The sequence below is a fragment of the Oncorhynchus tshawytscha genome, unplaced genomic scaffold (genome assembly GCF_018296145.1).
Source record: "Oncorhynchus tshawytscha isolate Ot180627B unplaced genomic scaffold, Otsh_v2.0 Un_contig_20697_pilon_pilon, whole genome shotgun sequence".
Lineage (NCBI taxonomy): Eukaryota > Metazoa > Chordata > Actinopteri > Salmoniformes > Salmonidae > Oncorhynchus > Oncorhynchus tshawytscha.
Window position 1 is genome coordinate 21,402 of NW_024607992.1, and position 15,476 is coordinate 36,877.

Genomic DNA, 15,476 nt, shown 5'->3' on the forward strand with positions numbered 1-15,476 from the left:
CATCTGCTAAACACGTGTATTTGACAAATACAATTTGATTTGATTGCTGTGGGGACTTGCTTCCCTTCAGCCACAAGAAAATTAGTGAGCTTAGGCAGTGATGTTTGGCGATTAGGCCTGGCTTGCAGTCGGTGTTCCAAAGATCCCAAAGGTTTTCGATGGGGTTGAGGTCTGGGCTCTGTGCAGGCCATTCAAGATCTTCCACCCCGATCTCGCCAAACCATTTCTGTATGGATCTTGCTTTGTACACGGGGGCATTGTCATGCTGAAACAGGAAAGTGACTTTCCCAAACTGTTTCCACAAAGTTGGAAGCACAGAATCGTATAGAATATCATTGTTTGCTGTCGCGTTAACATTTCCCTTCACTGGAATTAAGGGATCTAGCCTAAACCAAGAAAAACAGCCCCAGACCATTATTCCTCCTCACCAAACTTTACAGTTGGCACTGTGCATTGGGGCAGGTAACGTTCTCCTGGCATCCGCCAAACCCAGATACGTCCGTAAAAATGGAAATCCATTTCATGAAGCCCCCGACGAACAGTTCTTGTGCTGAAGTTGCTTCCAGTCGCAGTTCGGAGCTCGGTAGTGAGTGTTGCAGCCGAGGACAGATGATTTCTACACGCTACGTGCTTCAGCACTCAGCGGACCCCATTCTGTGAGCTTGTGTGGCCTACCACTTCACGGCTGAGCCGTTGTTGCTCCTAGACGTTACCACTTCATAATAACAGCATTTACAGTTGACCAGGGCAGCTCTAGCAGGGCAGAAATTTTACAAACAGACTTGTTGTAAAGGTGGCATCCTATGAAGGTGCCATGTTGAAAGTCACTGAGCTCTTCAGTAAGGCCATTCTACTGCCAATGTTATGGAGTTTGCATGGCTGTGTGCTCGATTTTATACATCTGTCAGTAATGGGTGTGGCTGAAATAAACTAATCCGTTAATTTGAAGGGATGTTCACATACTTTTGTATTGTGTATGTGTCCCAAAAAAAAGCACATTTTGTTATATCTCCTAGATATAGGACAGCCACTTCAAAATATTACGTCTTTTTTAAATTTAGCCATTTATGAATGTGTTACTCAATGTGTTTATATGGGCTACAGCAGTAAAGGACTAATTCAATATTTTATCAAATCATTTTTATGTATTTCTTTTTTTTTTTACCTAAAGGGGTACTATATTTCAAAATCAAATAGCTAAATGATCCATGGTATGACCACCTTAAAACAATTCCAGATGTCAGCTAGTAGAACCCCCAAACGGCTCAGACATTTAGAGGTTCAGAAACCGAGTGTCAGAGGGAGCAATGACCAGCACCAAAACACACAAATCAAATCTAATTGTATTTGTCACATGCACCAAATACAACAGGTGTAGACCTTGAAGTGAAATGGTTTACTGACAAGCCCTTAACTAACAAAATAATAGATTTCTTAAATGATAAAAATGATTTAAAAAATGAATCACACAATAAAATAACAATAACGAAGCAGCAATAAACAACTACATGAAAGATTATTCATTGTCATTTAAAAACACGCATCAGTCAGACACAATGGGACACAATAATCCCAGACAGACACACAGACTTAGTTATATGCATGTCAGGGTTCACTTTGGGTCCATTGTTCTGAAGATCAGTGAGCTGAAGACATCTCTTTCACACAAGAACACAGTGGATATACAGAGCAGCTTGCCTTGGCCTTGGCATAATGACAGCTCACTGTTGTCTGTTGTTTCTAGCTAGCTAATGTTGGTAGCTAAATGACAGCTAACTAACTAGGTCACTAGCTAACTATGGGGTCATGCTGTAATTCAGTGGCAGCGCATCATATTGTTCACAATCCAGTACATTCAGAGTAGCTGTGTGATGCACAAAAATACTTGTTTATCGCTGAATAACAGCCACTTCATGTAGCTAACAAGCTAGCTGAGATCACTAGTTCACTCAATTCAAACGCCAGTTCAACATAAGTCCCAATAACACAGTACTTTTATGTGCATGCCTGGTTTATTCTATATATATTTTTAACATTTTCAAATGTTATTTTACCTTCTATTTTGTATATTTTCATCAGACTACTAGGGACATATGAGGCCTGGAGGCTGCAGTAATGATGAGATGTCAGTAGGGAGAGCTCTAGTCTAGAACACTGGTACCAAAGATACTCCCCTTTCATCTGTTCTGGAACCTTCAGTACCAGCTGATGAGGAGATGGGAATGGGTCACATGTTGTCTCTTGTAAAACATGTAGGTCCACTCCTCATATAAAGAAATGTAACTACAGTATTCTGACTTTAGACCATTTTCTATTTAGATACAGTAACATCCCTTATGTGACATGCTGTTCCTGCATGTTAATGACCTGACTAGGCTACTTTTAAAATGTGTCAACCACAGAACTCACACTTAGGCTACGCCTGTTTCTACTAATACTTACAGTAGACTACTTCTTGTTTCCACACATTGACAGTAAGTTGACCACTTCTTGATTCCACACAGTAAGTTGACTAACTGTTCAAGACCTTCCCCTTCACTTCACTCTGTAAGTACACTTGATGATATCTTGTAATATAGTTTTAGTTTTGATGTTTTTAGCCAAAAAATCACATGACTTCCTGTATCTTTGTACTTGTTGGTTTATTTTGAACTGTGTTTTGGTTGTTACATTAACTGATCCCAGATCAGCTCTCCTACTCTGATACACTTTGTGAATACTGACCCTGGACTGTGGTTTCATGTGTTTAGTTTAGATCAGTTTATTCAATTACATGTTTTAAACATGATCAGCAGAGTTTACCAGTAATACCCAGATCTCCATTCAATAGGGTCATGTTCACTGCCAAAGTATAATAGGGTCGTGTGTGAGTGGAAATACATTTTGATATATTCATCTGATTGTTGGATATACAGTCAAGACCAAAATGATTGGCACCCTTGACAAATACTGAGATACTACTACAAAAGATGGGATGTACGTTGTACATGTGGTTTCACATAAAGACTTGTGCATGCTATTTTAAGAGCTCTGAGAGCAATAGATTGTTGTGGAGACATTTTGAAAATGTAAGAGTGACAGTAAGAGTAAGAGTGATTAAGTTGATGTTTCATAAGAGGTTATTAAGGAGTAGTGTTAACATGAGACACAGTGATGGTGGGTTGTGTTTAGGAGTAGTATTAACATGAGACACAGTGATGGTGGGTTGTGTTTAGGAGTAGTATAAACCTAAGACACAGTGATGGTGGGTTGTGGTTAGGAGTAGTATTAACATGAGACACAGTGATGGTGGGTTGTGTTTAGGAGTAATATTAACATGAGACACATTGATGGTGGGTTGTGTATAGGAGTAGTATTAACATGAGACACAGTGATGGTGGGTTGTGTTTAGGAGTAGTATTAACATGAGACACAGTGATGGTGGGTTGTGTTTAGGAGTAGTATTAACATGAGACACAGTGATGGTGGGTTGTGTTTAGGAGTAGTATTAACATGAGACACAGTGATGGTGGGTTGTGTTTAGGAGTAGTATTAACATGAGACACAGTGATGGTGGGTTGTGTTTAGGAGTAATATTAACATGAGACACAATGTTGTTGGTTTAGATAAAATGCATATTAGACTTTATAGAATATGGTCCTCTGTACCTCAGTTGGCACGTAATGGGATGCACATATAACTAACTGTAAGTCACTTTGGATAAAAGCATCTGCTAAATGACATTATTTATGGACAGCAGACTACAACACACTACACAGTCAATACAGCAGGCTATGGTGATGTTCATGGATGCCGCTGATAGATTAAGATACTACTAGTACTGTACAACAGAGGAGGCTGGTGGGCAGAGCTATAGGAGGAATGGCTGGAATGAATGGAACAGTATCCATTCATTCTGTTCATATTACTGCACAAATTAATAAGGACATCAGGACTGGAGGCTGCAGTAATGTTGTGATGCCAGTAGGGAGAACTCTAGTCTAGAACACTGGAACCTTCAGTACCACTTTGATACAGCTGATGAGGAGTATAAATTGAATGTGTGTGTAGAATAGAATGAATGACATCATGGAACTGACCAAATGTAAATGGAACTTTGACCTGTTCCATGTAGAACTCAGAGGGACAAGGCAACACATTCTAAGATATTATAAACATTCCATATAGAATAGTCAACATATTAAGATGGTTCTGTACTTTTACTGAAAACTGGAAATGGGTGACATTTTGTCCATTATAGAAATGTAGGGCCCACTCTAATACAGTAACTGTTACGGTTTTCTTCCGTCGAAGGAGAGTCGGACCAAAATGCAGCGTGGTTAAATCGAGACATCCTTAATGACGATGAATACGAACAATACAAAACAACAAATGGAATGTGAAAACCTATACAGCCTGTCTGGTGACAACTAACACAGAGACAGGAACAATCACCCACAAAACACTCAAAGAATATGGCTGCCTAAATATGGTTCCCAATCAGAGACGACGAGAATCACCTGCCTCTGATTGAGAACCGCCTCAGGCAACCATAGACTTTGCTAGAACACCCCACTAAGCCACAATCCCAAAACCTACGAAAACCCCCATATATAAACACAACACAAAATAAACCCATGTCACACCCTGGCCTGACCAAATAAATATATAAACACAAAATACTAAGACCAGGGCGTGACAGTAACCACCCCTTTCTGACATGCTGTTCTGGTCCTCATGCATGTTAATGTCTTAAAGAGGAAGGAGAGGACAGTTCTGTATCAGATACATGTGTCCTGACAACTTTACATATTAGTCAATCACTGAACTGCCACTCACTACCAGTAAGTTGACTAACTGTACAAGACCTCTCCCCTTCACTTCACTCTGTAACTACTCTTGACAATATCTTGAAATATAGTTTTGGGTTATTTGTTTTTTGTAATAAGTCATATTCTTGAGGGTAATGTATCATTTTACTTCTTGTTTTGAGCTGTGTTTTGGTTGTTACATCAGGACCAGTATTCATAAAGTGTCTCAGTGTAGGAGTGTTGATCTACATAGTGATGAGATGATTAACCAGGGTAAAATAGACATGTAAACAAACATTTGAATGCCTGCTCAGTGTAACTGCACTGTTTAAGTGTGTGTGCATGTGTGTGTGTCACTTGCTGTTTAGCCTCACAGATTGGTGATAGGAGTTATCATTGAACCTGGTGGTCAGTCTTTAGGCTGCTGTACAGCTTGATGGACTGTAGAGGATTGAACATTTATCCTCCCATATTTGTGGTTCTGAGAATAAAACAGCTTCAGAACAATCAATGTAGAAATATGTGTTTACAGTAATACAATGTATCAGGTGGAGTTAATCAACAGCTATAGAGTGAGTTGTTGTTTATGTTTCTAAGACTGCAGGGTGGGAGATGCAACAATGTCCTTGAGAACAGCAGGAAGTGTATTGGTGGTATTTCTCTGGTCTGTGACAGGTATGGTCTCATTCATAACTTATATGTTTGTCAATCTACAGACTTTTGTAAAATATTAAAATGACATTTGTGTTTTATTATTCTGTTGTGTTCTGTTAGGAGTCTCCAGTTCACTTCAGTAGTTATCTTTCACACCTCTCTTACCTTACTGAGTGATGCGTATGTGTTTTCTCATCACACTCAACTCAACTCAGCAACTATGGCAACAAAGTATGGACAAAGCCTACAGTCAGTGTGAGCCAATGGCTTAATGTAATACCCTTGTGTTCTGTGACTGTTCAGTTGTACTGGGGCAGAATGGCTGGAGAGTGACTTACACCACTCAGAGTATCTGTACCTTGAAGGGGTCAACAGTGGAGCTGACCTGCTCTTTCAGATATCCCAGAGGTAAAGTCACAACAACCTTCTGGTTCACTGAATGGGGGACTGGTGTAGAACCTAAAGATCTAGGTCAGGACCCAGAGTATGCAGGTCGTCTGGAGTATCATGGAGATAAGAAGAAAGACTGTACCCTGAAAATCACAGACCTGAGAGAGAGAGACTCAGCTACGTACAAGTTCAGATTCATAACAGATCAGACCAGAGGGAAATATTATGGACATCCTGGAGTCACTCTGTCTGTCACAGGTACAGTTACATTCTATATACTGGTGACCCTGGAGTCACTCTGTCTGTCACAGGTACAGTTACATTCTATATACTGGTGATCCTGGAGTCACTCTGTCTGTCACAGGTACAGTTACATTCTATATACTGGTGATCCTGGAGTCACTCTGTCTGTCACAGGTACAGTTACATTCTATATACTGGTGATCCTGGAGTCACTCTGTCTGTCACAGGTACAGTTACATTCTATATACTGGTGACCCTGGAGTCACTCTGTCTGTCACAGGTACAGTTACATTCTATATACTGGTGACCCTGGAGTCACTCTGTCTGTCACAGGTACAGTTACATTCTATATACTGGTGACCCTGGAGTCACTCTGTCTGTCACAGGTACAGTTACATACTATATAGTTAAACTGTTGATTTCCATTTAGATCGGGAAATTGTCTTGGTTTGTATTTATATGTGTATAACATAGGATTTCTTCCATCTTTGTATTAGAGTGATAAGTCAGTGATAAAGGGATTTACAGTGATATTGTTTTTTCTCCAGGTCTTCAGGTGAAGGTGACTGGTGGACATCAGGATAAGACACTGACCTGTATCACCACCTGTACTCTGACTGACAACCCCACCTACATCTGGTACAAGAACGGACACAAAGTAAAGGAGGACACTTCCAGCCTGGACTCAGACTCCTTTAGTGATGCAGACAGTTACTCCTGTGCTGTAAAAGGCCATGAGGATCTCCTCTCTCCTGCAGTGTGTGAGTGTGGACTTTTTTATACACATTTCATATAAATACAATTTGCTTCAGGTCGAGACTTTTGTCAATAAATCAATAAATATTGATCATTATTTAAAAATGATGGTTTTCACTACTGTAAACTGGTTAACTAGTTGTATTCTACTTCATAAACAACATCAGTGTATACTGGAAGGTATTGAAATAAAATATTTATGAGATGTTATATTGTATTTTTGTATTTAAGGTCAGAACTGTTGGAGTGTGACTTACACCCATCAGAGTATCTGTGCCTTGAAGGGGTCAAAAGGGAACATATCCTGCTCCTACACATATCCCAGTTATCATGAGATCAAACAAGCTTTCTGGTTTACTAAATGGTCTGGTATGGAGGCTGAAGATCTGAGCTCAGTGCCAGGGTATGAGGGTCATATAGAGTACCTTGGGGATAGTTTGGTATATTAACATTGTAGTGACAGATATTGGCTCCACATGATACTTGAATGGATCATCTTCAATAAGAGGATGGATCTAAAAGTCATTGTGTGGAAAAGTACATTTGTGGAAAGTTTGTAATATTTTTACCTGATTTCATTTGTACTATTTTTTAAAAATCCACTGTCTTTTACATCAGATGGACCAAGGAACACCTCAGTGTCAGTTAGTCCCTCTGGTGAAATAGTGGAGGGCAGTTCAGTGACTCTGACCTGCAGCAGTGATGCCAACCCACCTGTCCAGAGTTACACCTGGTGGTACAAGAAGAATGGAGGTGACTATCAGAGTATGACAGGACCACAGCATGTCTTCAACCAAATCCAGTCATCTGACACTGGAGAGTACTACTGTGTGTCCCAGAATGAGATGGGGACAGACAGGTCTAGGACCATCAACATGGATGTGAAGTGTGAGTAAAGTACAGCTCAGTGTTTGAATGAGAAGGTAGCAAAACAATTGTAATTAAATGAAGTCGTTTTAAAGTACAGGATCTCCAAATGTATATATGTTAACTTTTTGTGTTAGTCAGAGTTTCAGATCTCTGACTTAACATATAATTTATTTTTGACACGGCATGTCATTTGTAAATATACTACTGTCATAAATATGCTACTGTCCTTTCCCCTCTGACAAATTCTCCTTTACCAGATGCTCCAAAGAACACCTCAGTGTCAGTCAGTCCCTCTGGTGAAATAGTGGAGGGCAGTTCAGTGACTCTGACCTGCAGCAGTGATGCCAACCCACCTGTGGACAAATACACCTGGTACTTTCAAAATGAGACTTTTCTAAATGGATGTGGACAGATGTACAACATCAGTAACTTCAGGTCTGAGGACAGTGGACATTACCACTGTGAGGCCTGGAATGGAAGAGGATCTAGGAACTCTACAGCTCTGATGATCATTATACCAGGTGAAGTTTCATCTTATATATTTCAACACAAAATGATGTTTCAAGCTATTATTAATAGTAATACATTGGCTTATTGTACTTTGTTTAATAATTATATATACATTGAGACTAGATCAGTTAACAAATGTTGCATTATTGTCCTGGACTATGTTTATTTTCACTTTATAATATGCCAGTACTCGTATCATCCATATTTTAATTTAGGGAAACAAACATCAGTTCTGACTGCAGCTGTAGGAATCATAGTGGTTGTTCTGGTTCTCATCCTCTGTTTCTCTGGCTTCATGTGGTTCAGGTGAGAGATTCTTTTAAAGATTATTTCACTCAAACTCTTTTTAATAACTTAATTTGTTCATTGATTGATTGATTCATTCAGGTGAGTGAAGAAGGGAACATTGATGTTGGTACTATTATTTTATATTATCACTGATTTGTTATTAACTTCATTAATTAATTAATTAATTTAGTGTCCCAACGCCCTTAACTGAAGGGGCGGCAGGGTAGCCTAGTGGTTAGAGCATTGGACTAGTAACCAGAAGGTTGCAAGTTCAAACCCCGAGCTGACAAGGTACAAATCTGTCATTCTGCCCCTGAACAGGCAGTTAACCCACTGTTCCTAGGCTGTCATTGAAAATAAGAATTTGTTCTTAACTGACTTACCTAGTTATATAAAGGTAAAATAAACAAAAAAACTGTTAAACTGTATTAGTAACAAATCACCTTCCAGTAGAGAGCATAACTCACTCTGTTCCTCATTACAGGAGATCCACAGGAGGAAGTGATTCCACAGCAGACTCACAGGTGATTCTATCAGTTATGAATCAGGCTTTGTTTATATGAATCCAGCTGTGTAGTTCTAGGGCAAAACGTGCACCAAAAACATGCACCCAACGTGTTCCATCCCTGAGTTACAAATCCATTTTCATTCATTTACTGTTTCACTACAGTCTCTTTCATACTATTTTCATTGTTCTCTCTCTCTCTCTGTCTGTCTCTCTCCCCTCTCTCTCTCCCTCTCTCCCTCTCTGTCTCTCTGTCTCTGTCTCTGTCTCTCTGTCTCTCTGTCTCTCACTCTCTGTCTCTCTGTCTCTCTCTGTCTCTCTGTCTCTCTATCTCTCTATCTATCTCCCCTCTCTCTATATCTCTTTCTCTCTCCACAGAGTGTCCGTCCTGACTGTAACAGTGACACGTACACAGGTCTGAACATGAGGACCATGTCCCCTGACTACGACACTCTGGCAGTAAGTCTCTTATCATTAATTTAGATTGTTTGTGAGTGTGTTTGTGTTTTATACAGTACTTAAATGAGTTTGCGTGTGTGTGTGGCTGGTGTGTGTGTGGCTGGGTGTCCATAAAAATGATGTAAAGTGCTCAATCAGTGTGTCTTCTTTCAGAATGTGAGACTCTCCCAGTGACACATCCCCTCAGATAGATGCTGAGCCCTCCGATTATGAGAACGTAAGAGAACTACCATGGACCCTGGACTGAAGAGAACCACCACAGAACCTGGACTGAAGAGAACCACCACAGAACCTGGACTGAAGAGAACCACCACAGAACCTGGACTGAAGAGAACCACCACAGAACCTGAATTGAAGAGAACCACCACAAAATCTGGACTAAAGACAGTCCCCGCAGAACCTGGACTGAGGAGAGCCACCGCAGATCCTGGACTGAGGAGAGCCCCGCAGAACCTGGACTGAAGAGAGCCACCACAGAACCTGGACTGTAGAACTTCGGCACTAAACCAAAGAAAGGCCTTACATCTCTATTATCCTGCTGTCATATCTAGAAGTGTGAGGACAGACGCCGGGAGACGAGAAGAAAGTACAGGGAGTGAACATTTAATAAATAACAGACATGAAACAAAACACGGACAGCGTCTGGACAAGGGAAACAAAACACGGACAGCGTCTGGACAAGGGAAACAAAACACGGACAGCGTCTGGACAAGGGAAACAAAACACGGACAGCGTCTCTGGACAAGGGAAACAAAACACGGACAGCGTCTGGACAAGGGAAACAAAACACGGACAGCGTCTCTGGACAAGGGAAACAAAACACGGACAGTGTCTGGACAAGGGAAACAAAAAACACGGACAGCGTCTGGACAAGGGAAACAAAACACGGACAGCATCTGGACAAGGGAAACAAAACACGGACAGCGTCTGGATAGGGAAACAAAACACGGACAGCGTCTGGACAAGGGAAACAAAACACGGACAGCGTCTGGACAAGGGAAACAAAACACGGACAGCGTCTGGACAAGGGAAACAAAACACGGACAGTGTCTGGACAAGGGAAACAAAACACGGACAGCGTCTGGACAAGGGCAACAAAACACGGACAGTGTCTGGACAAGGGAAACAAAACACGGACAGCGTCTGGACAAGGGAAACAAAACACGGACAGTGTCTGGACAAGGGAAACAAAACACGGACAGCGTCTGGACAAGGGCAACAAAACACGGACAGTGTCTGGACAAGGGAAACAAAAGAACATCAATGCTGTCACGGGCATCAAACTGAGGAATAGACAGATTTAAGGGAGGCAATCAATAAAGTGATGGAGTCCAGGTGAGCCCAATGAAGCGCTGATGCGCGTAACGATGGTGACAGCTGTGTGTAATGATGGGCAGCCTGGGAGGGGGAACGGGAGCAGGCATGACAAGTAGGTTTTCCAGACCATTAGTAATTATGTAAATGCTGGAGTTGAAATCTCAGTCCTTGACATTATAATGATGTAGATTGATAATTAATGGGATAGATTATGCTTCTGCTATTTTCTATGTGGATTTTGCCTTTTCCAGATTTTTTATAACATAAATAGCCGTCTTTTCTTGTGTACATATTTCTTCACTATATATAGTTTAGACTTTTCCAGATGTTTTTATTACCTAATGTTCTTTTCTCAGTGTCTAATACGGATAATATTGATAACAGCTTTTGTAATGTGTATCGCTCTTGGACCAAGGTGCTCTTGAAATGTACAAATGATCTACTTTGTATTGTTGTCAGACATTATTGTGCAACAGCATTCACGAACGTGAATATTAATAACATAATCACACTTGTTTTCTTGTGACATTATTCATTATTACCTCCTTTAGATAAAGTGTGATTCAGTGTAATGTATGCATCATGTTGTAAATTAGCTCACAATAAATACAAAATATTGTGTGAATTATTACAGCGGTCTTTATTGTCTGTTATGTTGAAAATCTTAAAGATTAATTTATACATGTTTTCCACAGTACAGTAGACAGTTATTAATATATTATTGAATAATATTGAATGACATCATTGGTTTTCAAGCTTTGAAGGCGAGTCGAGATTGACTCATCTTCAAATCACCTTGTATGATAAATAACTACTCAAGATTAATTGCAGATCAGTCAGTCACAATATACCCAGGATACATCAGGGTTTTGAAGCTCTCGAACGCGGCCTGTGATAGCGAGATGTGAGAGCAAAATTGCAAGATTATGTTATAATACTTTTATTGCATCAAATGGTTGTTTTATGCAACATAATAGAGGAGTGTGTGTTCTACTGAGGATGGGCCTCTGGGAGATAACACTGACAGATTTATGATGTCTTTTGGGTGATTAAACCTAAAGAGACCTCATTCCAGAGCATGAGTTAATGTTTCTGTTCTACAGTTGGGAACGGAAGTTTACATACACCTTAGCCAAATACATTTAAACTCCGTTTTTCACAATTCCTGACATTTAATCCTCGTAAGAATTCCCAGCTGTAGGTCAGTTAAGATCACCACTTTATTTTTAGAATGTGAAATGTCAGAATAATAGTAGAGACATTATTTAAGCTTTTATCTCATTCACCATTGGTCAGAAGTTCACATACATTCAATTAGTATTTTTTATGTAACTAGACAAGACAGTTAAGAACAAATTCTTATTTTCAATGACGGCCTATGGACAGTGGGTTAACTGCCTTGTTCTGGGGCAGAACGGCAGATTTTTACCTTGTCAGCTCAACGATTCGATCTTGCAACCTTTCGGTTACTACTCCAACGCTCTAACCTGCCGCCTTCCACAAGCTTCCCACAATAAGTTGGGTGAATTTTGGCCCATTCCTCCTGACAGAGCTGGTGTAACTGAGTCAAGTTTGTTAGCCTCCTTGCTCGCACACACTTTTTCAGTTCTGCCCACAAAATTTTCTATAGGATTGAGGTGAGGGCTTTGTGATGGCCACTCCAATACCTTCACTTTGTTGCCCTTAAGCCATTTTGCCACAACTTTGGAAGTATGCTTGGGGTCATGGTCCATTTGGAAGACTAATTTGCGACCAAGCTTTAACTTCCTGACTGAGATGTCTTGAGATGTTGCTTCAATATGTCCACATAATTTTCCTCCTAATGATGCCATCTATTTTGTGAAGTGCACCAGTTCCTCCTGCAGCAAAGCACCCCAACAACATGATGCTGCCACCCCGTGCTTCACGGTTGGGATGGTGTTCTTCGGCTTGCAAGCCTCCCACTTTTTCCTACTCATCTCACATATATTACTGTAAATACCTTATTAAGGGCAGTGATACAGACACAGTAGTGGTATGTGATGGAAAAATAAAAAATCTAGTTTTTCATATCAGAGGACATACACTACAACAAAAAGTATGTGGACACCTGTTCGTTGATTATCTTATTCCAAAATCATGGCCATTAATATGGAGTGGGAGTTGTCTCCCCTTTTGCTGCTATAACAACATCCATTATTCTGGGAAGGCTTTGCACTCGATGTTGGAACATTGCTCCCATTCAGCCACAACAGCATTAGTGAGGTCGGGCACTGTTGTTGGGCGATTAGGCCTGGCTAGCAGTCTGCGTTCCAATTCATCCCAAAGTTGTTAGATGGGGTTGAGGTCAGGGCTCTGTGCAATCCAGTCAAATTCTTCCACACCGATCTCAACAAACCATTTCTGTATGACCTTACTTTGTGCTGAGGAGCATTGTCAGGCAGAAACAGGAAAGGGCCTTCCCCAAACTGTTGCCAAAGTTGGAAGCATAGAATCATCTAGAATGTCATTGTGCGCTGAGGCGTTAAGATTTCCCTTCACCCGAACCATGAAAAATTGATCAAGACCATTATTCCTCCTCCACCAAACTTTACAGTTGGGACAGTGCATTCGGGCAGGTAGTGTTCACCTGGCATCCTCCAAACCCAGATTCATCCTTCGGACTGCCAGATGATGACGCATGATTCATCACTTCAGAGAACGTGTTTCCACTGCTCCGGTCCAATGGCAGCGAGCTTTACACCATTCCAGCCAACGCTTGGCATCGCGCATGGTGAATCTTAGGCTTGTGTGCGGCTGATCTGCCATTGGAACCCATCCACTCTTCCCATCAGGGAGACTCTAGTCCAGTGTATGATAACGTCGCAATCATGGCCATGAGCCCTACAGACAACCCCACAGACAACCAGGGTGACATTCACTACGCCAGCGTCCACTTCTCTCATTCCAAAAACCAGGAAGTGCCTCTGTACTCCACCGTCCAACTGCCTCAATCCCAGAAACAGGAAGAAGATGTCCAGTACTCTGCTCTGAAGATCAACAGCTCCACTGCTGACACCTGGTGAGCATATTCTGCATTAATGTCATTCATATGCTGCTGCTTATTGTAGGAGATGTCATCAATATGCAAAACAGTTGACCCCTAGTGACCACTAGTGATGTCCATTGTTGGGTTGGTAGTTTTAGGAAAGGATATCTCAATACAATTACTATGACATGTCTATAACAAGGTAGTGATGTGATGATGATTTTCTGTCTGTGTTCCAAATGGCACCTTATTCCCTATTTAGTGAGCCCTATAGGCCCTGGTCAAAGCTAGTGCAATATAAAGGGTATAGGGTGCCACCATTTGGGACGCAATTATTATTTAATTTCTGTTTCTCTCTCCTCAGACCCACAGCAGCACAATCAGCTGAGGAGGACTCCTCTGTTCTCTACAGTACAGTCAACAAACCCAGAACCAAGATGACCTGAACACAACAAACCCAGAAACAAGAAGACCTGAACATAACAAGTTAAACCAAAACCTTGTACACTATATATTAAAATGTATGTGGACACTCCTTCAAAGTAGTGGATTTGGCTATTTCAGCCACACCGGTTGCTGACTGGTGTATGAAATCGAACACACAGCCATTCAATCTCCATAGAGAAAAACATTGGCAGTAGAATGGCCTTAATTAAGAGCTCAGTGACTGCACGTCAACTGTAAGTGCTGTTATTGTGAAGTCTAAACGACTACGAGCAACAACGGCTCAGCCGCGATCTGTCCTCGGTTGCTACACTCAGCACAATAACTGTTCTTCGGGAGCTTCATGAAGTGGGTTTCAATGGCAGGGCAGCCCCACACAAACCTAAGATCACCATGCGTAACGCCAAGCGTCAGCTGGAGTGGCTTAAAGCTAGTTGCCATTGGACTCTGGAGCAGTGGAAACGCATTCTCTGTAGTGATGAATCACTCTTCACCATCTGACAGTCCCACGGACAAATCTGGATTTGGTGGATGCCAGGAGAACGCTACCTGCCCCAACGCATAGTGCCAATTCTAAATTATGGTGTGGGGATGTTTTTCATGGTTCGGGCTAGGCCCCTTCATTCCAGTGAAGGGAAATCTTTACAATGACATCTTTACAATGACAGTTCTGTGCTTCCAACTTTGTGGTAACAGTTTGGAGAAGGCCCTTTCCTGTTTCAGCTTGACAACGCCCCTGTGCACAAAGCGAGGTCCATTCAGAAATGTGGGGTCGAGATCGATGTGGAAGAACTTGACTGGCCTGCACAGAGCCCAAAACGCTCACACCATTTTGTAGTTGGGGTACGCCCACACCATTCTGTAGTTGGGGTACACCCACACCATTCTTTTGTTTGGGTACACCCACACCATTCTATAGTTGGGGTACACCCACACCATTCTATTGTTGGGGTACGCCCACACCATTCTGTGTTTGGGTACACCCACACCATTCTGTAGTTGGGGTACGCCCACACCATTCTGTAGTTGGGGTACACCCACACCATTCTGTAGTTGGGGTACGCCCACACCATTCTGTAGTTGGGGTACTCCCACACCATTCTGTAGTTGGGGTACACCCACACCATTCTGTAGTTGGGGTACGCCCACACCAGTCTGTAGTTGGGGTACTCCAACACCATTCTGTAGTTGGGGTACGCCCACACCATTCTGTAGTTGGGGTACGCCCACACCATTCTGTAGT

The 15,476-nt window shown here is 41.6% G+C and overlaps 1 protein-coding gene across 1 annotated transcript; it reads left to right on the forward strand.

Moving 5' to 3' along the window:
- Window positions 1–2,239: 2,239 nt before the first annotated feature.
- LOC121843184 (B-cell receptor CD22-like) lies at window positions 2,240–10,229 on the forward strand. Its single transcript, XM_042312787.1, has 10 exons — window positions 2,240–2,547; window positions 5,388–5,465; window positions 5,748–6,092; window positions 6,626–6,838; window positions 7,452–7,721; window positions 7,961–8,224; window positions 8,429–8,519; window positions 8,986–9,025; window positions 9,385–9,465; window positions 9,619–10,229. Exons 2-10 carry the CDS (start codon window positions 5,411–5,413, stop codon window positions 9,637–9,639), a joined length of 1,380 nt encoding a protein of 459 aa, XP_042168721.1. The 5' UTR covers window positions 2,240–2,547; window positions 5,388–5,410; the 3' UTR covers window positions 9,640–10,229.
- The last annotated feature ends 5,247 nt before the right edge of the window (window positions 10,230–15,476 follow it).

Bases quoted from the DNA above. Each gene is read 5' to 3' on its own strand.
- LOC121843184 (XM_042312787.1), top strand. From the start codon at position 5,411: ATGTCCTTGAGAACAGCAGGAAGTGTATTGGTGGTATTTCTCTGGTCT. The intron at 5,466-5,747 runs GTATGGTCTCAT...GTGACTGTTCAG, and splicing joins ATTTCTCTGGTCTGTGACAG to TTGTACTGGGGCAGAATGGC. The intron at 6,093-6,625 runs GTACAGTTACAT...TTTTTTCTCCAG, and splicing joins AGTCACTCTGTCTGTCACAG to GTCTTCAGGTGAAGGTGACT.